At 40.0% G+C, this 22,603-nt stretch overlaps 1 protein-coding gene across 26 annotated transcripts in view; it reads right to left on the bottom strand.

Moving 5' to 3' along the window:
- ABI2 (abl interactor 2) overlaps nucleotides 1-22,603 on the bottom strand; it is a 157,080-nt gene that overhangs the window by 76,752 nt on the left and 57,725 nt on the right. For 8 of the 26 annotated variants that reach the window (XM_040357262.1, XM_040357261.1, XM_040357269.1 and 5 more), the window contains exons 3-4: nucleotides 17,493-17,669; nucleotides 3,177-3,274 (exon numbers count right to left, since the gene is read on the bottom strand). In XM_040357262.1, the coding sequence (XP_040213196.1) occupies nucleotides 3,177-3,274; nucleotides 17,493-17,669 (275 nt within the window). Of the gene's footprint in view, nucleotides 1-2,129; nucleotides 2,280-3,176; nucleotides 3,275-7,277; nucleotides 7,296-17,492; nucleotides 17,670-22,603 lie in introns of all 26 variants that reach the window. The other 18 variants (XM_040357254.1, XM_040357253.1, XM_040357257.1 and 15 more) reach the window with 3 other exon arrangements.

The raw sequence follows: 22,603 nt of genomic DNA, 5'->3' as shown, positions 1-22,603 counted from the left end.
AGAAAGCCTGTTTGATATACAGTCTAATTTTGTATAGATGTTTGTTACTTTTAAAAACACAGTTTTCATCCAATTGTCTGCACAGTACAGCCCCACTTAAAGAGGAACTGCAGTCTGCTCACATAATTTGTAATAAAAACATCTTTGCCATTCTGAAGCTTCCCTCCAACCACTTTGCATATTATTTTATATATACACTGCGACTCTGTACTTGCCAAATATGCTGCAGAAATCTCCCTCCACCGAGTCTGGCTGTATCCATTTTAACTGTGGGCAGCTGAAACTGCTGCCTGTTCACTTGCTGGATTGTACATGCATACACCTCCAGCCCTGCAGCCCTCATTGGCCCTCTTAGGACTCATCCCCCTTTCCTTCCTGGCAAACTCTCACGAGATTGATAGAGAGATGTGCATGATGTCAAAAGCCTAGGTTTATTACCAGACAAGAAAAAGGAAGTGGGCCCGGCTGTATAAGGTTATTACTGGCAGAAAAAAACATTCTGCCTCCGATCCCTCCCTCCCAGTGTTTTCTCAGCATGTATGTAGAAGGAAAGCTTAAGGTGGTCTTTAACAGAAATGAGTGGGAAAAAACTGCCCTTGCACAAGATATTCTGCTCCTTTTTTGGTCAGAGACTGGGAGCCTGGCACAACTGGAATGTTTCAATTAGTTTACCAATGGCCCCAGAGAAAGGAATCAAGTAGATTGCTTCAATCCACCAGAATCTGATTAAGGTGTAACTAAAAGGGCAAAACTTTATTTTTTTAGGTTTTGGATAGAGAAGAAAGTGATTAGAACACCTGTCAATCTTAATTTCTGTCTTTGCCACCATTAGGGAAATTCACCCTCCCTATCTGTGCTGTTTACCATTATAATCAAGTGAAAGAAAACTCCAAGTTGGAGGGGAAATCTTCCAATGAGCACACCCGTTGGTGACCCTGGTGCCACCCCAGTATTCCCTCACACTTCCTGTTTTGGCTATGCGACAGGAAGTGAAGGGAAATTTCGGAAGGAACAAAGATGGCAAAAAAAACAAAACAAACCTACAGGGGTTATAACCCTCCCGTCCTAAAATGAAAAAAAAATAAAAAAATCCATCCATATACCTATCTATCCACACACTACTTCAAAACCATGATATTCTTTTTCAGGAGATTTTCTTTTGGTTTTATAATGCAATACAAGTATAATCCTCAAGAGTAGCCAACCTTATTTCAGGTTTGATTGGTCTGGGTCAATACAGTTTGAATGTTATTACCGTTTTTCCCCAATTTCATTGTATAACAAACCCTGTTTATGTACAATTAAATCACTTAATCCACTATAAACATATTGTGCAAAATTTTAAATGTAAAAGACAGTTCTAACGTCAACCTTGCCAAACATTATTAAAAAAAAAAAAAAAAAACATCTGTGCAGGAAACTAAAAGAACATATCCGAGAGGGTTGGTACAACATGCTTTTGGGACAAGACACACAAAAGGACTGACCTAAATGTAAAAGACCTACATGAAATTGGGGGGGGGGGGTAAAAGATTAAAAAGAAATCACACAAAAATGGTAAAACACCGGTCACAAACCAAATCTTTAAGCACAGGCAGTGCCAAATACTTTCTGATGCTCTGTAGTAGTGAAGAAGCTTGTAAATGAAGGGGGTGTATATCTAGCAAAAAGCCCCATTTTCACAAGGGATGCCATAAAAAAAAATGGCAGTTGGTTAACAAAAAACAACAACAAAAAAACACCCCAATTAAATGAATGGATTATTTCCTTGTCTTTCTGAAAGTAGAAGTAAGAAACTACATTTCAGTGGATCAAATGTTTTTTTTTTTTTTTTTTAATGAAATGACACCAACTTACAAAAGCTGAAGAAGTCTTTCAGCTGGCGTTGGTATACAATTTAGGTTGTGCAAAATTACACAGAGGAAAATGCCAATGAGCTCCAATGTCCAATAATAAAAATAATGTCCTAATCAAAAAATTTAATGTGGGCCCTTTTCATCTTAATTAGGACTTAAAAACTTTAGCACTAACTGAAAACAGACTTCAGTAACCTGATAAAATGTGGTGAGTCGATTATAGGAATACGCCAGCCACCATTTGGCACAATTGCTTATATAGCTTACATATACCTGTATGTGCGGGTCCTCTGGTTGACTGAAGCTGTTCTAACAGGGCTCTGTTGCTGTGAGGGAGCCATGTTACGTGTGGGGCTGGGAACATAGTCATTTGGAACGACAGGGGGACGCACAGGCTCCAGTGTGCGATAAGGTGAGTGTCGCCTTCAAGAAGAAAAACAAAAAGTAAAAAATAAACCTCTAGATGATATCCCGAAAATGTGGGACATTAGGATAAAATGTGTTACAGCACCACATCTCAATCTTGTGATGGGAGGGGGTTTATGTGTAATCAAACATCTTTCGAACAGCTTGTAAAACTGATGAAAAAGAATGTAGGCCTGACTTGAACCTCAATTAAGATTCACACGTTTCAACCCCTTCACTGCTAGAACCATTTGCAGAGCATTGGTTGAGAACTTAGAACTCAGGCAACATTCAGGCTTATAATTCAACAAACAAAAAAGGGATTTTCCACAGAGTGAAGTTTGTGAAAATAAAAATGTGATGTAGACAAAAATGACCTGGGGAACTAGTTGTCAGCTGAAATAGGATAAGCATTGAAAAATTAATTATGTAGATGTGATCTTTCCAATGGGAAAGTCTACAAAAGCTATTTACGTAATGTAATAAATTGTATGCCTAGAAGACAGTGTAATCTGTCACAGTGGCAAAGCAGTATAATTAGTGCATAAAAGCATGTCCTTGGATTTGATTTTTATTTATTTTTTAAAATGTAGGCCATTTCTATTATAAGGTGTTTGACTGCTTACATAATTTAAGGCAGGAAACAAACAGGTGGTTTAAACAATAATTATTGTTCTTGTTAACATGCAGAAGATAAGCCTTCACATAACACCAACAGAATTAAAAAATATTTGTGGGACAAAGACTTTGAATTTTAAATGTTTATGAAACATTTCATTTGAAAAAATATAGAATATATATCAGCTGAAAACTACTTAGGCAACATAACAGCCAGGAAGCCATTAAGCTTAAGCAGGATACAATGCATCTGTGATGACTCCAGTAATCCCTGTATTAGGACAGCAAAATAATTACCCAAGAGTTCCTTTGCCGGCTACTGGTGGACTAGGAGGCTTCTGGGTAGGTGGGGTGGTACGTGGCAATCCGCCCATCTTCATATTCTGTGTACTGACCTAAATAAAATGGAAGACAACACTGCATTAGAACGGCAACACCTATGGAGTTGGACAGTGTAAGAATTTGTTTCATAAACAGTGCAACACTTTGAAATGTATTTTAAAAATGTCAAGGAATTCCTGCAACTGAAAATAAACTGAGAAGTTAGGCTCAAGCACACTGGCTTAAAAATAGCTGCTTCTACAGGAGTTCCGTGTCCCGTCTGTAGAAGCAGATCAATGTTATCCTATGTGTCCATGCACATTAGGATGATTACAGGCATATTTTAAGCTCAACGTTTAGAGGCAGGGAAAAAAAACCTTCTGGTTTGTGTTTCCGATTGGAGCTTTCTGACAGAAAAAACTCTAAACTCTCCAAAACTTTGTACAAAAAAAATGCTCTACATGTTTTTTTCTGCCAGGGGAACTGGATTTTTATTTTTTTAGCCTGGTGTCCATGGATAGAGATTATAGCTATATAGCAAGTGATGCACCAGCCCACCCAATATAACCCAAACAAACACATTGGCATCTAGACCCCCAACGTGACAGGTGCCTTATAGTTACAATTGGTAATTAGTGGTCATTTGGAGAAAATAAATGAATATAATGACAATATCCATCACAATAACATAAATTAAATGAATTCATGTGCTGCTAATACGAGTCCATAGAACTGTAGTGTACTGCAAGATCCACAACAATTGCCACGAACATCCAGTGATAGAAGCCGTTAATGGGCCACCTTCACCAACTCTAATAAGGACACCCACAAAAGTGCTCAAAAGATGGCAGCTTACCACAAGTACCGTATTTATCGGCGTATACCGTGCACTTTTTTGCCCTGAAATTCAGGGGAAAATCGTGGGTGCGCGATATACCCCGATACCCGCGCCGAGTTTAAATTACTGCGTCGGCATATACCGAGCGCAGTACACTCGTGTATAGTCCGGCAGGCTCTGCTTCTCTCGCAGTCACGCACAGGACGTGACCGCGAGAGGAGCCGAGCCTGCCCGACTATACACGAGTGTACTGCGCTCGGTATATGCCGGCGCAGTAGTTCAAACTCAGCGCGGGGATCGAGCGGGGAGGACACCGCAGAACGACGCCAGACCCGACGAGGACACCGCAGACGGACGCCTGGACCCGACACCAAAACTGTAAGTACTAAAATCTTTTTTTTTACAGGAATTGCGGGTCCACTTTAGGGGTGCGCGCTATACACCGGAGCGCGCAATACCCCGATAAATACGGTAGTTGACCCTTTTATTGAAAAAAATGGTCAAATGTGCTTCATAGCAAGTTGAACTTTGCTATTAACAGATGATTAAGCAGATAATGGAACAACCTCTTAACCCATGGAGTCTCAGGACAGCATATGCAAATAAGAAGATAAGGTCCGAAATAGTGTAATCAGCGTTTATTATATTTAAAAATTTAAATATAAAAAGCCAAATGACTGCTTACTTAAGGAGTGCCCAAGGCCCGGCACTGAGGCTGGATGGCATAGTGTCAAATTCCTGAAGACGTGTCAAACTAAAACAGACGTAGAGGCGTCACGTACCGAGGTCACTTCCGGTTCCCTTTGGCTCACTGCGGTGAAGGGTGGAACGCACGCCAACGCACACGAGTAGGGACCATCTTCACTAATTTGATACTATGCCATCCAGCCTCAGTGCCAGGCCTTGGGCACTCCTTAAGTAAGCAGTCATTTGGCTTTTTATTTGAACATTTTTAAGTATAATAAATGGGATTACACCATTTCGGACCTTATCTTCTTATTTGCATATGCCGTCCTGAGTCTCTATGGGCTAAGAGGTTGTTCCATTATCTGCTTATTCATCTGTTAATAGCAAAGTTCAACTTGCTATGAAGCACATTTGACCACTTTTTTCACTAAAAGGGTCAACTACTTGTGGTAAGCTGCCATCTTTTGGGCACTTTTGTGGGTGTCCTTATTAGAGTTGGTGAAGGTGGACCATTAACAGCTTCTATCACTGGATATCATTTGACTGGATGTTTGTGGCAATTGTTGTGGATCTTGCAGTACACTACAGTTCTATGGACTCACATTAGCAGCACATGAATTCATTTAATTTGTTATTGTGATTATTTATGGAATATTGTCATTATATTCATTTATTTTCATCCAATGACCACTAATTACCAAGTGTTACTATTAGGCATCTGTCATGTTGGGGTCTAGATGCCAATGTGTTTTTTGTGTTATTTGGGTTATATTAGGTAGGCTGGTGCATCACTTGATATATATATATATATATATATTTTTTTTTTTTGTTTAATTGCGCAAGATACATTTTTTCTTTTTACCAGTGTCCATGGAGCCTTACAGTACAATATAATGTATGCAAGCACATTTGGTGTTCAATTAGGTTTACAAAAACATGCACTGAAAAATGTAAGTAAAGCCAATACCGCTTAACTTTTTCTATGCATATTTTTAAACAATATTAAACACCAAATGTGCTTGCAATTTTTTTTATGAGGTTTCTTTATTTTCATAACAAGTATTTAGTAATGCCTAGTACACACGATAGAGAAAATCAGATGAAAAATACTGCTTTTGAAGCGATTATTCGATAATCTGATCGTTAATACACAACTTTCAAGATCTGATCACAACAGTTCATGCAAAATTATCCAAAGGGGCAAACATGAAAAATGTTGTTGTACAATACCAGAATGTGCGATATTCGTTTAATCAGTATAGTATTCGTATTCACTATGGGACTAGCATTAAAAAAAAAAAAAAATATGGACGATCATTCGTCAGATATTCTCATTGTGTGTGCATGAGGCTTAAGACAACCTCTCTAAAACGAAATAATAAAACCATCATTACCATTACAACACGCATATGCGGTAATAATATTACTTACAAATCGTATTTGTGTGTTGATAAAATTATCTATCACAGAGCACTAAAACTTTACTAAAAACAAGCACAAAAAGGTGATATTGGTCTCTTTACACTATTTGTAAGATTCATATTAAGTGCTTTTATTACTGTATATGATGAAACACCAATATACCTAAAACCAAAATCATTTTTTTTCATCATTTTGGATAGAGAATTTCTATATTTCTCATCCTGTAGAAACAACAGATGAAAAAGGTACATGTCTCAATGCAAGGGAAATTCTAATCTCAGTTATTGCAACAAGTGCCCCATACTGGAAAGCAGACGCTGCCGTATCCCCCCCCCCCCTTAATTTTTCCACATGGAAACAAACAAAAACCTGGCAGGTCTTCCAAGCTTTCTCTACTCCGATCTTTAACAGCTCCTTTTTAGCAAGAATTGTGAAACTTTATATTCTTTATATTCTGCTGCGTAATCGCACCAATAAACTGAAATTCTTCACGACACCTGTTAAATTTACTTCTACCTGCTTCAAAATTGACCAACAAGCCAGTACTCTCGACTGTACCAAATGCGCATAACACTGTGCTTACTGCAGAATACAGATCTCGAAGACAAACCATTCTAAGAAGAATTATGCACTATTCAGTACAATTTAAAGTTCATCAAAACAACAGCTTATATGTATGGTATCGAATAGGTTTAAAATGTGGCATTTCCTAACTTTACTTCCAGAGTTATCCCTCTGAACAAACCATTCTTATATTTTGTTTCATGTCTAAAGGGGACTTGAGATCGTTGGGGATACCAACTTATCGTGTTTTTGTATTTCCTTTAATGGGGTTAACAATGAAAGGAGTGTTTAGCGGCACAATTTATTAGCTTTCTGGATTATTTTCTTCCAGGATCACAGAGGCAACAATGCTGATTATTCAAAATTAATCAATTCGTGCAACACAGCAGATTTAAAGTGCTGCATCAAAATGTTTAAAAACAGTAATGCAATATTGGTTATGCAGTTTTTTGCAAACAATGGAATAAAATATTCAACATCTGAATAGTATTTATTTTCAACCCATATGTTATTTTGGGTATGGTCTAGACATAACATTTTAGACATTCATGCCTACAGAGTCTTACCTTAAATCTAAGCAACCACTTTACGTATAAATGAAGCACGCAAGAAGAAAAGAAAGGCAGTTAAAGTTTGTCATGATTAGTAAGGAAAGAAAATAAATAAATCAGGAGAGCATTTTGCAATTTCAACATTGGTTAGCAACACCTATACAACACAGAATACTGATAAAACAGGATTTTCAACTTACCACAAATTCCGTTTCTAGAAGTTCATCAACGTGGTTGTTAAGCCACTCATCCTGTGTGCCCGTGTGTGCGTTTTATTTAACAAAAAAAAAAGCTGTCTATACCCGATTCCAGAGTGTCACGATCGGCCACCTCTTTCCTCTCTTCATCTGACAGATGCAGTGGGAGGGGCCGAGAATCCTCTACTGATGTCAGTCGGGAGGAGAGAGGTGGTCATTTACATGAGCACCAAACGGCACTCTGACATAGGGTATAGATGACATTTTTTTATTTAACTTGCACACAGGGGCACACAAGATTAGAAAACAAAGTTTTATAATAATGTACAGTGCCCTGAAAAAGGACAAAATTATTCCCATTTTGTCATGTTGCAACCAAAACCGTAAATGTATTTTATGTGATGGACCATCACAGTGGCACAAAGTATGTATAAATGTGTGATGTACATTTGTATTGCTCTCCTTGCCAAACCTGTCAGATTAGGTGGACAGCCATGTCTTTGTAGGTTTGCAGTTGTGCCATAGCGATCCATTTTCGGATGATGGCTTGAACAACTTTTATACCCTAACCTTGCTTTAAACTTCTCCACAACTTTATCCCTGACCCGTCTGGTGTGTTTCTAGGCCTTCATGAGAAGGTTCTCTAAGGCCTTGTAAACACGGCTAGACATGTCCGATGAAAACGGTTTGCGGACCGTTTTCATCGGACATGTCTGCTGGGAGGTTTTGGTCTGATGTGTGTACACACCATCAGACCAAAATCCTCGGACAGAGAACGTGGTGACGTATACGACACCTACGTTCTCTGACGCGGAAGTTCAATGCTTCCACGCATGCGTCGAATCGATTCGACGCATGCGCAGGATTTCGGGCCGCTTGCTATACGTCATAACAAGCGGACATGTCCGATGAGTCATACTGACCATCGGACAAGTCCGACGGAAATGCTTCCAGCGGACTAGTTTCTTAGCATGCTGAGAAACTTTTGTCCGCTGGAAACCTGTCCACTAGCCCAGGAATCCGGTCCGGTAGGCCCTACACACGGTCGGACATGTCCGCGGAAACTGGCCTGCAGACCAGTTTCAGCAGACATGTTCGGTTGTGTGTACGAGGCCTAACAGACCTCTTAGGGGCTTCATAGAACAGCTCAGCTGCATTTATACTGAGATTAATTTACACACAGGTGGACTCTATTTACCAATTAGGTGACTTCTGAAGCCAATTGGTTCCACAAGATTTTAGTTTGGGATATCGGAGTAAAGGGGGCTGAATACAAATGCACACAGCACTTTTTAGATAATTTATTTGTAAAAAAAAAAAAAAAAAAATCGAAAACCGTTTATAATTTTCCTTCCACTTCACAAGTATGTGCTGCTTTGTGTTGGTCTAGAACATGAAATCCCAATAAAATACATTTACTTTTTTTGGTTGTAATATGCCAAAATGTGGAAAATTGCAAGGGGCAAGAATATTTTTTCAAGGCAATGCAAGTGTTTATTTTAGCAGCAGGAGTGGAAGGGCAGACACTGTCACTAGCTGACAGGCAGGGAGGGGAAGGGGAGAGCAGAAAGGATAGATAAAGGCACGTAAATGGACCACGGTGTCAGGGCTCAGCAGCCATGATAAACCGTGGTCAGTTTACAGGGGGAGGGCAGAAGCAGGCAGGATCAGCCAGGTATTTCAGGTGATACATGGGGCCTAATGACAAAGCACAAGCACTGTGCTGTATAACGTGCTTTAAAGGAACAGGATCCATTTTTTTTTCTTTAGGGTATCAAACACTTTAGCGAACACAGGGTCAGAAGGAATTCTGAGACCTAAGGATTATACTGCCATGTACTAGATGCTGGCAACCAAAAATCTGTTAATCAGCTGGTATAATCCCTCCTACTCCCAACATACCTCAGGAGTGATAATAAAACCTGAGTCCCTTAATGAACTCCAAGAAATAGACTTTACAAGTAAAAAATCATGTTTTCTTAATTGTTCAGTATTCAACCCAAAACCAAAGATGAATTATAACGTAGCAGCTGCATTAATTATTTTTTTCACTGTTTTTATCTGGTGATCTGGCCAGTAACACACCTCCTGTATTAGAATGCCACTACTCTGGATGAAGGAGCACAGTGAGCACATTTAGACAGCAGCATTGTCAGTCTAGGGCAGGGATATGCAATTAGCAGACCTCAGCTTTTGCAGAACTACACTTCCCATGAGGCATAGCAATACTCTGAGGCATGATGGGACTTGTAGTTTTGCAACAGCTGGAGGTCCGCTAATTGCATTACCCTGGTCTAGGGGGAGGGAAATGTTAGTGTATTTAAATTTGCTAGTGCATCTAACAAATTGAGCCAAACTCCAGTTAACACTTTATAAACAGTTGCAGCAACAGTTTTATTTTCCTTTTGGGATAAAGGTTTTACATAAACAAAAGTGATAATTGTAATCACCCCTACCAATGTTGAATGGTTTGACTCAACCCTGTAATTGATACATCTGCAGCAGAGCTTGTTCTTTAGAAAAGCAACAGACTTACTGGCCAAATCCCCAAATTACTAAGCTGCTATATGTTTACTTTTGGGTTTATTACTGCTTTAAAGTACAGTATAAGTAAAGGCAATTTTTTTTTTAAAGAGTGAAGAGGGATTTGTACCCCTGCTGTGTTTTTGTTGTCTGTGCCCCTGTGGGGGACATGCCACCTACAAGTCCCATTTACCATTATCACTGACAGTGAAAGTATAAGAAAATCCCAAATTTTGGGTTGTTTACAGAACAAGAACAGTTGGAATATATTCCAATGGGGAATTTTCACGGATTGCCTCTCACTCCCCGTTTCGCTATGTGACAGAAAGTGAAGGGGAAATCTCCTAAATGAGATATAGATGGCAAAAAAAAAACTCTATCCAAAAAATGGAAAAAAAAGTATTGCCTTTAGTTCTACTTTAAGTGCCATGGTGTCAGAAGAATTTTGAGACATTGGACATCCAAAAGAGGTCCACCTGAAGGTTGGGAAAAAGCAAACAAAATGCTAACAAGCCCACAATAAACAAAAAGCAAAAATTGGGGCCACTTGCATCTCAAAAAACTGCCAGAAAAGCACATGGCGAAAAGACAGAATCTTGTCCTTAAGCCTATACACTTGAATGATCCTTCCTGACGCGTTGCGTGGCTGTAACACGCCACTTAGTCATAGGATGGGAGAGACTGGAATAACAGCTGACCTGGAGACACAGATCTGCAGTGGAATCTTCTGGGCTTGCCAAAAGTGAGCAGCATTATAGGCTTGTTCTAGCCTCTCCTACGGTGAGGGGCTTGTGTTAACAAACACGGGTGGATTGCAGATTTATTTATCAAGCACTTTTGCACTTTGAGAACATTGATTCAAGCACTTGATTATTGGACTGTCTTGGAGCACTTTGCACTTTGGAAATTTTGCTGAAGCACCTTTTGATCACTGTCATTTTTAAATTCATCACCCATTAGCACTATTGTGTGCACTGACATTTTATTCAATTTTATTTATTCACACCTTTGTTTTATATATTTGCTGGACGTTTGGTCCCATTCTTAGGATTTATTTATCCCACAGTTTCCTTCACTTTATTTGGATGTTTATTCACAATTTTTGAAGTTATTGTTGATTGTTATCAATATTCAATCAACTATTTTTTGGATTTCATTATTATCACTCATTTTTCCCCCCTCATCACAGTTATTGATGTCTGGCGGGACATTATGGAACAAAGAGTGAAACACCATCACATTTTACATGTGGATTAATTTGATATATGTTATTATCTGGGTTATTTTAACACTATTAACTAGTTAGTTACCTCTATGTATTATTAGCAAGCGCCATTACACCCCCAGTTTTTCACTTGTCATCAGTGTGTGAGCACCCTTTAGTTGTGGCTGCTGCTCAGTTACGGTATATTTTATGTTTACATTTAATTATTTATCTATTAGGTTTTAGTGCCCTGGTTAGAGTGGTTTTGCGCATTATTTACCCCCCCTTTTTAAATAATGAAAACAACCTTGTGGGAGAGTGCCGATAGAGGTATATCCCTGAAAGGATGAAAAACTGGTCTTTGAAGAGACAACAGAACCAAGTCCAGATCTCATGTTGCTGGTGGAGGTACAGGTGGAACCATGTGGGCAACACCCTGTACAAAGGCCGACATCAAGAAATCAGAGGCAAGTGTTCTGGGAAAATCAATCACTGCAGCCAAGATTTGACCTTTGACATAACTCAAGGCCAAATGTTAATACAGACCCGATTGAAGAAAGGTCAGGATGAGTCTAAAGCAATAATTTCAAAGAGATGGAATTTCCCTGCCTCACCCCATGCAAAATACACTTTCCAAGTGCAATGGTAACTTTGCAAGAGTTGGCTTTTCTTGTTTGTAGGAATAATGGAATAAGATGAGCCCCCAATCTCTCAGAACAGCAAGCCATTAAAAAGTCAAAGATTAGACCACAAAAGCAGTGTAGTAAACTGGTTCTTGGTATAAAAAAAAAAAAAAAAAAAATGCACAATTTTTTGGACCATGGCCGGTCTTGCTTGTATGAATGGGGGAATTCGCCCCAGGTTTTTTTTTATTTACTCATAAAAAAATTTAATCAGCCTGCCAATTGATCAAAAAGCAAATATCTATGGCCAGCTTTAGGTTTTGAAGTTGAAGCCTGTGTAGAGCAGACAGGTGCTCTAGGTTATGAGGAACTAGGGGTTCTTAGGAATCTTACGCTGTGGAAATAAAACCTTTCTTCCCACGACCGCTTTGATAAATCAGTCAAAAATAAATAAAGTAAATAAACCAAACCAGTGGCTTCCTTGAAATGGCATAAGTTTGAGGCCATCCAAGCTTTAAGCCATAACATTCGGTGAATTGATATTCAATTAGAACAGAAGACAACTGCTTTAATTGCTCTGTAACAGCATGATCCTGAAACACAGGGTCACGTTAGTTGTTTATTATCCTAGTTCAGTTAGCTGCAGTTTGACATACTGAAGTTGCAGCGAGAGTTGATTGTAGGGCTGGGTATGCAACATTATAGAAAGCCTTTGGGAAAACACAGAGATGTTGGTTTAGGACAAAGACAGGAGGATGCACTACAGAAATAGTACACTTCTTTGCAAAATACGCTATACAGCGACCAAGGTTCTGAAGCAGGCAGTGAGGCTTTTTATCTTCTCCTCACTATCTGCTTTACCCGTTGGACTCTGCACAAGCATGTAGTTGCAGGGTGCTTTAGAGAGTGGCCCCATTTATTTGAATAGGTCACAACTGACGAGTGGTAGCGCCCACCGAAAGCAACAGGGGGTATAATTTTTACTGTGGCAAGTGTAAACTCTTGGCTGCTGCCTCTGCAGCTAAAGGGGGTAAGGATTGGGGCAGTAAAACTGCAGCACAACTGCAAGGTTTTAACATCGCCCAACCACGTGTGAATGAGCCCAAGAGTGCTGCCTTTGAATGCAACTTAGGGCTCAATCACAGGTGCAGCAGGCACTGCTGCTCCTCTAAAAAAGAGACTAAGAGCATGTTTGACATGTGGCGAGAAGGCGATAGGTCACATCCTCAGCGCCTGATTTAAACCTATAATTTCCATGCAGTGCACATGACTGTGCCACAGTAGTACAGAAATTAGAGGTTTAACCGCTTTTCTACCGCCGCCGTCAATTGACGGCGGCACGATAATCCTCTCGTTTTGTGAGGATGTCATATGACATCCTCGCCTTGCCGAGCCACTAGGGGACGCGAACCCGCCGCGTTACTGGGAACCGGATGTGCGTGCCCAGTAACTGAGCAGGACCGTGGATCTCTGTATGTAAACACAGAGATCCACGTCCTGTCAGGGAGAGGAGACCGATGCTGTGTTCCCTTGTACATAGGGACACAGATCGGTCACCTCCCCCAGTCAGTCCCCCTACAGTTAGAATCACTCACTAGGATTCACATTTAACCCCTTGATCGCCCCCTAGTGTTAACCCCTCCCTGCCAGTCACATTTACACTGTAATCAGTGCATATTTATAGCACATTATAAATGTGAATGGTCCCAAAATAGTGTCAATGGTGTCCAATGTGTTCGCCGCAACATCGCAGTCACGATAAAAATCACTGATCGCCGTCATTACTAGTAAAAAAAGTTAAAAAGCTTTAAATCTATCCCCTATTTTGTAGCCGCTATAACTTTTGCGCAAACCAATCAATATACGCTTATTGTGATTTTTTTTACCAAAAATATGTATCGGCTAAAACTGAGGAAAGATATTTTTTATATATATATATATATATATATATATATATATATATATATATATATATATATATATATATATATATATATATATATATATATATATATATATATATATATATATATATATATATATATATATATATATATATATATATATATATATATATATATATATATATATATATATATATATATATATATATATTTTTTTTTTTTTTTTTTTTTTTTTTTTTTTTGGGGATATTTTTATAGGAAAATGTAAAAAAAATATTGCTTTTTTTTTCAAAATTGGCGCTTTTTTGTTTAATAGCGAAAAAAATAAAAACCGCAGAGGTCATCAAATACCACCAAAATAAAGCTCTATTTGTGGGGAAAAAAATATTCAAATTTCATTTGGGTAAAGTGTTGCATGACCGCGCAATTGTCATTCAAATTGTGACAGCGCTGAAAGCTGAAAAATGGCTTGGGCAGGAAGGGGGTGAAAGTGCCCAGTATTGAAGTAGTTAAAGGGGTTGCAAATGCAGAGATTTTTTTTATCTGAATACATTCTTTACATTAAAATAAAAAACCTTCTGTGTGCAGCAGTCCCCCTAATACTTACCTGAGCTCCCTCTCAATCCAGCAATGTTGCACGAAATCCACAAACACCGGGAACTCTCCCTTCCGATTGGCTGAGACACACAGGTGTAAAAGTCAGTAAGCCAATGTGGAGTGAGAGGGGGCGGGGACAGGCCAGGCTCTGTGTTTAAATGGATACACAGAACAGCGGCTCGGGTGCCCCCATAGCAAGCTGCTTGCTGTGGAGGCACTCAGCAGGAGGCAGAGGCCAGAAGGGCTGGCAAGGGACAAGAAGAGAAAGAAAGGATCGGGGCTGCTCTGTGCAAAATCACTGCACAGAGCAGGCAAGTATGTAATTTTTCTTCTTTTATTTCTATAAAAATAACAAACAAGACTTTAGTATCACTTTAAATCAGGATGGAGGAGGCGACATTGTGCCCCATGATCCTTGACTTTTACCATGTTGTTCAGGTAGATCTCCATCTCTTTAACCATTTGCCGACTGCCCCACATATATGTACTGCGGGGGAGATGGCTCCTACACGCAGAATCATGCACAGGTACGCAATTCTGTGGCGCGCACCAGCAACCAGCTCCCGATTTGACCCGCTGTTCGTTGAGACTCACCAATCATTTCTAACAGAGGCAGATTGGAGGTCTGCCTATGTAAACAAGGGAGATCGCAGTTCTGTGACAAGGGAAGACAGAGATCCTGTGTTTCTGCTTAGCAGGAACACTGATCTGTCTTTCCACATTACAAGCATCCCCATACAGTTAGCAAGCACTCTCTGGGGACACAGTTAACCCTTTGATTGGCCCTGATGTTAACCCTATTCCTGCCAATGTCATTAGTACAGTGACCTTGCATTTTTTTTTTTTTTTTAGCACTGATCACTGTATTGGTGTCACTGGTCTCTAAAGTCACGCTATAAGTCGCTGTACACTGATTTTCTAGTAAAAAAAAAAAAGAAGAAGGCTCTATTTGTCGAGGGGGGAAAGGACATAAATTTTAGAACGCAGTGGCGTATCGCAAAAAAATTGTCATGTCCTGATGGGGGGGGGGGGGGGGGTAACCCTTCAGGTGCTAAAGTGGTTAAGGTTGCTCACCCATGCTCGATCTTAAGAGAGATGGTCTCTCCAGACCTCTGAAAACATTGTGTAGACGTATTCATAAAAATGGAAGGAGGCATGTCAAAATGTGGACAGTATCTCCAAAATTATTTGAACTACCCTCAATATGTAAATAAAATCTTAAACACCACTTTAGCCATTTGGGGTATCTTGGTGGTAGTTGGGGGGGGGGGGGCACTTCATGTCAACTTTTGTAACAAGACCCACAAACTTCAAGCTACATCTCTGAAGATATGGTTAATCACAGACCGTTAATTGTGCTGGAGTACATTCTGAAAATAGGCAGGGTTTTAAAAGGATTTTAAATTCAATCCCTCAAACAATCATGAGATTAGGTACCGCATGCAATGCAAAATACCCTACATGAAAGAACAAGAAATTCGTAGCAAAGCACAGAATTGTGATAAAAATAAAAAATAAATCTTAATTTAAGATAAAATTGCTTTATAAAAAACAGGATATTTCTTAAAGTATTTTGACAATAATTCTGCAATTAAAATATTGTCCCTTATAAAAAGGTATTACTTGACATTTTGCATCATTTCTACTGCCTTCAAGACAATTTTCTTCCTATAAGGCTAGAAGAATTAGGTACAGCTATAAGCAGCAAAACAGCTGGTTATACACTGTAAACATGTTTGATTGGCTCATAAAGATAGAAGGAAATATTGTGGGAGGAGGAGTATCTCCATACATCCATTGTGACATTTAATACAAGCCCTTAAAATATAAAAGAGGCAGCCAACAGACTCCGATCTCAAAAAATCTTTTACAGTCAGAAAAAACTCGAAAGAAGTTTTCCTATATAAAACTTTCCTAAAAACTTCAAAAAATAAAACAAAAAAAGCTTCTTGACTATTCAAAGTACTTATCTTAATATCTAATTTTCATATTGGAGTCCTCAGCACCAAATCAGGTACTGCATTCATACATAATTTGTTTTAAGTTATACTGTCCTCGGTACTAACAAAGGTAGAAAAAAATGATATAGGATAATAAAATTGCTAGGAATTAATGGCAGAGAGTACATTCAAATGCTGACAATTCATATTGGCATAGCTTCATGTATGAAAAGCAGTACAAAATTCCAATAACTCTCCAGACCAGAGTTAGTATATGACAACTGAATTAACATGCAGCAAGGATTAAAGCCACATTTATAGAAACATCAAATCCCCAGCGCATTAATAGCACTATTCCTAAAATCATCTTACTGTGCACTTCAAATCAACTTCTAAAACACCAAAAACCGAAGCAGAACAAAAATACAAGTTGGGGTGTGGCTTTGGATGAAGCTGGCTGGGGCTGCTTTCACCTGTTTACGAATGGCTTTGTTAGATGCGCAATGCTTGGGACCTTTCTCTATGCATATTAACAGTATGTGAGGAGTCAGCTTCCGGCCTGGTTCACACTGGTACGATTTGAGATGCGATTTGAGGTGTGAAATCGCATCTCAAATCGGCGGCATTTGCCGGCAATGGCACCGTCCTAATTGGTGCGACGCCGCATCTGCGGCGCTGCACCGATTACAAAAAGTAGTTCCTGTACCACTTTTTGCGATTTCGGGCCGCGATTTACATTGACATCTGTGCAGAAACCTGCACAGATGTCTCTGAAATCGCGGCCGAAATCGGGACTGCCAGCAGGAGTGAAATTGCGCGAGTTCAGCTGAACTCGTACGGCTTCACTCCCGCAGCCCAGTGTGAACCTGGGCTCCATCACAGAAAACACCGGATGGACTTGCAGGTGTGAGCGCAGGTCTTAAGTTACTTTCATATATCAAGAACTAATGGTCGGTTCATTGCAAAGACATTCCAATTCTTAGCTTGAGGTTTGCGTTGCCAAATATTATTGAAATATGAATTTGACAAAACAAAAATTATACAAAACTATTAGGAGGTATTTTAGTGCTCAAGTAAATCAATCAAAGCTATGATATATGGTAAAAGCTGCAAAACAGATTATGGGGCCATATGTGATTATGCATCCGGTTGTACTGTTCTTCAACATTATACTTTATGCCCAAATTCTAAATGCCAATAAATCAGCACACTTTTTGAAAACATAAAAGAAATTCAACATACCTTCACCCCATGTCCAGTGTCATCAAGAAATGTGTAGTCAATAGGTTTACGTATATAACGGACTGGTCTCTCCAAATTAGCTGGAGCAATTATTTTGTGCGTCCTAGAAGTGTTTTTGTTTGTTGTCAAGATTCCAATCTCTCTTCTTGCAACTTTTTCTTTATGAATATCCACGGTCTAGAAATGAAAGCAAGGTTTACATAAAACAAACTACAAAAAAAACATTACACGGGTTGTTGAGGAGTTCTTACTAACCATAATTGTAAGGGCAAGCTTTAGTACCTACCATCTGCAACAAATCTAGGGTAAACACACATGGTATGAAAGGTTACAGCCTTATAAATACAAAGCATTTTAATATAAAATGCAAACCAGTGCCGCAGCATGTCAGTGTCCACCCGCAGAGGGAGAATTATCAGTAATCACTTGTATGACACCGGGGATGTCCCGCTGTGTCAGGTATAGTGTACAAGAACATAGATCGCTGATGCCCCGCCTTCCTCCGTTAAGAGTGTCAATAACGGCACAATTGGCACAGTACACTGTCAATCATAAACAACAGCGGGACATCAGTGAGCAGTGTTCTCGTATACTTTACCCGACACACGGGACATCACTGTGTTTTTATATATCACACACAATCTCACAAAAGCAAGTATACCCCTCACATTTTTGTAAATATTATATCTTTTCATGTGATAACACTGAAGAAATTACAGTTTGCTACAATGTAAAGTAGTTAGTGTACAGCTTGTATAACAGTGAAAATGTTCTGTCCCCTCAAAATAACGCAATACACAGCCATTAATGTCTAAACTACTGGCAACAAAAGCCATGACACGCCCATTCACCATAATTTTGTGTTTTTGTGTGTATTTTTTTTTATATTTTATTTTCCAGCACGGCCTTACCCCTCCTGGGCATGGAGTTCACCAGAGCTTCACAGGTTACCACTGGAGTCCTCTTCCACTCCTCGATGATGGCATCACAAAGCTGGTGGATTTTAGAGACCTTGCGCTCCTCCACCTTCCATTTGAGGATGCCCCACAGATGCTCAATAGGGTTTAGGTCTGTAGACATGCTTGGCCAGTCCATCACCTTTACCCTCAGCTTCTTTAGCAAGGCAGTGGTCGCCTTGGAGGTGTGTTTGGTGTCATTATGTTGAAATACTACCCTGCAGCCCAGTCTCCAAAGGGAGGGGCTCATGCTCTGGTTCAGTATGTCACAGTACATGTTGACATTCATGGTTCCCTTAATGAACGGTAGCTCCCTAGTGTCGGCAGCACTCTTGCATCCTCAGATCATGACACTTTCACCACCATGCTTGACTGTAGGCAAAACACACTTCTCTTTGTACTCCTCACCTAGTTGTGGCCACACACGCTTGGCAACCATCTGTACCAAATGAGTTTATCTTGGTCTCATCAGACCACAAGACATGGTTCCAGTAATCCATGTCCTTAGTCTGCTTATCTTCAGCAAACTGTTTGCAGCCTCTCTTGTGCATTATCTTTAGAAGAGGCTTCCTTCAGTGAATACAGCCATGTAGACCAATTTGATGCAGTGTGTGGCGTATGGTCTGAGCACTGACAGGCTAAAAACCCCCCCCGACCCCTTCAACCTCTGCAGCAATGCTGGCAGCACTCACACGTCCATTTCCCAAAGACAACCTCTGGATATGATGCTGAGCACGTGCACTCAACTCCTTTGGTGGACTATGGCGAGGCCTGTTCTGAGTGGAACCTGTCCTCTTAAACCGCTGCATGGTATTGGCCACCATGCTGAAGCTCAGTTTCAGGGTCTTGGTAATCTCCTATAGCCTACGCCATCTTTATGTAGAGCAACAATCCTTTTTTTCAGATCCTCAGAGTTCTTTGCCATGAGGTGCCATGTTGAACTTTCAGTGACCAGTATGAGAGTGAGAGCGATAACACCAAATTTAACACACCTGCTCCCCATTCACACAGTGTAACACCAACAAGGGAAAATGGCTAATTGGGCCCAATTTGGATATTTTCACTTAGGAGTGTACTCAATTTTGTTGCCAGCGGTTTAGACATTATTGGTGTGTTTGTGATAATATAGAAAATTATTTTGATAATATAAAAAGAGAGAAAATGAGCTGCCAGCACCAGCAGTAAGACAAATTACATATAAAATAGAGGAAAAAGTACAGCGCTGAAAACATGTGCCCCAGATATACACCTAGCATCATTGCCTGGGCAACATTGTAGTAAATGTCCAAATCTAATGATGGCTGCGAGTACGTGAATGGCGATACACCAAGGGGACACACACCAGAGCATGATCGGTCAATGTCGTTCACTATATCATGACTCACATCATACAAGCCCAGCTCATGTGTATCCCCAACTAGCAAACAAATGATGTATACAAAAAATAAATAAATAAACAGACGACAACCACACAGCCTTATCAAATAAAAAACAGTGATAATTGCAACACAAAGATATTATAAGCAATACTGGTTATACAACTGGCCATACACCACAAAGTGAAACAAAATATTCATAATCTCCAATATTATAAAATATCTTCATGCCCATGTATGAATACATAAACACTTAAAAATGCAAATGTAAAACATGGCAATTGATAAAAAAAATCATAACACATGGATAAAGGGCTGAAAAAAGTGGATAATCAAAAAAAGAAATCCCCAAAAAATCTAGGCTTTATTATGAATGTCCCAGTCGATATTCAATCCATAGGGCGAATAACATCCAAACTGGTGTATCCAGAATGTCTCCCGTTGCCAAGCTCCCAGGATTGATGTGTCAAAGCGAGAGGAGTAACACACGCCATTTGACAAGGTTTGCATAGCCTAGACCAACGCACGTGTGATTGGCAAGCCGAAGCGAGGCATGAAACGCACGCCATGTGTCGTGATCCCAATGCTAAGCTCCCAGGATTGGCGAGTCAAAGCGAGGGGAGCAACGCACGCCATTTTCCAAGTTGGGCCAGTAATTAAGTACCATATTTATCGGTGTATAACACGCACAGGCATATAACACGCACAGGCATATAACACACACCCCTAACTTTAAGAGGGAAGTTTCAGGAAATAAATATTTTTCCACAGCCCCTTGCATATAACACGCAGGCACAGTTTGCCCTCTATTTTCAGGGTAAAAAGGTGAGTGTTATACGCCAATAAATACAGTACTTGGATTCTTGTTCAATTAAGTTATTATTGTTTTTAAATATATAGCGCAGTGTGAGACAGCAGGCTCATACCCCAGTAAAAGTTCCATTAGACGAAACGCATCGGTACACAGCCTGCTAGGCACCATACATTGCACCCACTTTACTAGTATGTTGAAGCCTTCCTTTTTTTCTTTTAAGATTCTTTTTTTTTCCTGATGGGAGGAGAGCTACATGTACCAGAAATATTGTGGTTGTGTCCCTGTTTTCCTGGATTGCTGTCCTGTTGGATTGCTGCAGGTGTGCGCTCACACCGGTCCAACTATAGGAGTCCGTGGCTCTAGATCCTGACTTCCGCCCATGCCTGTTTGACTCACCACCGCTGGCATGTGTCCATATCATAGGGTAAGAATACCCACCCCTCCCATGGGTGTTGGAAGCAAAGCCCTGGGTGCCTTGTGTGAATATCACCTTGCATGCCTTAGAGACTCAAACATTTGGGATCCATGCCATCCTTGGGTCATGTTAGAGGAATCCACCATGGATGGAGTTTGCACTATCTCATTGAGTTTAAGTTTATATGTATATTCCTTTTTGATATAACATCACACCTGTTATTGGTTGTTTTACATATTTGTTATACAAAAGTACCAATAGATAACGTAGTCATACGAAAGTATTAATAGATCATGTGGTGTCAGTTGACCTTTTGACATTTGTGATCTCATTGGGTTTAGTCTTGGTGCACATAACTCAAGTTTTTATAATTTTTTTGAGTAGTTTTTGCACTTTCAGTACAACTATTCATTGTGCTCACTTTTTTCCCTAGGTGTATATCTGGGGTACATTGTTTTTCAGGGCTGCACTTTTTCCTCTGTATTAATGGCTGGGTCGAGTTATTTTGAGGGGACAGCAAATTTACACTATAAGGCCTGGTTCACACTGATGCGATTTGAGATGTCAAAACGCATCTCAAATCGGCAGGATTTGGACGCCGTATCTGCGGCGCTGCACCGATTTAAAAAAGTAGTTCCTGTACTACTTTTTGAGATTTCGGGCCGCGATTTACATTGGCATCTGTGCAGAAACCTGGCTGAAATCAGGACTACCAGCAGGAAATCATACAAGTTCAGCTGAACTCGCACGGCTTCAATCCCGCAGCCCAGTGTGAACATGGGCTAATACAAGCTGTACACTCACTACTTTACATTGTAGCAAAGGGTAATTTTTGTCTGTGTTGTCACAATAAAAGATATAATAAAAAAATATTTACAAAAATGTGAGGGGTATGCTCACTTGTGTGAGATACTGATTATATATATTTTTTTTAAAAAAACTTAAGGAAAAGTCCAGCCTGAGCTTTTTAGGTTGGGCTTCTCCTATAGGTCACAGGAGTGCAATTGGTTTTGCACTCCTGTGACCCGTTTTCAGCAGTGAGCAGTCTGAAAACCGCTCTCCGCTGACCTCACTGCAATCAGTTGAGGCAGCGCATCATCCGACTTCCCAAGTCTGGATCCGCCAGCTGCCTTGATTGATGTTCGTCTCAGCGAGCTGCTTAGATGGCCGCTCCTCGCCCCTCCACAGCTTATCGCTCCAATGAGCATGGAGGATCAGAGCAGGAGAGATGCTGAGAGTCAGCAGCTCTCCGCTTGGGGAGGAGTGAGAACCGAGCCATCGGTGGTGTTCGCTGGCTCGGTTCTCAGTGCCGAGACGCAGGGGGACAGCTGCAGCATCGGTCTTATGCTCCATCCACCAAGGTAAGTATGTATCTAAAAAAGAAAACGAACACCCATACTTCTCGTTTAAGCTGTATATTTTACAGCAGTACAATAATGTAAGCAACAAAACGCATACAGGAAATATAAAAAAACACTTTACTTTAAGACAGCAAATTTTCCAAGAATGAGGGATGCTCTCCAAGACTTAGACTGGGAGAGAATATTGGC

This window comes from Rana temporaria, chromosome 6 (assembly GCF_905171775.1).
Source record: "Rana temporaria chromosome 6, aRanTem1.1, whole genome shotgun sequence".
Taxonomy (NCBI): Eukaryota; Metazoa; Chordata; class Amphibia; order Anura; family Ranidae; genus Rana; species Rana temporaria.
Note: the sequence above shows the minus strand (reverse complement) of the source record. Positions and strands in the feature narration are given on the sequence as shown.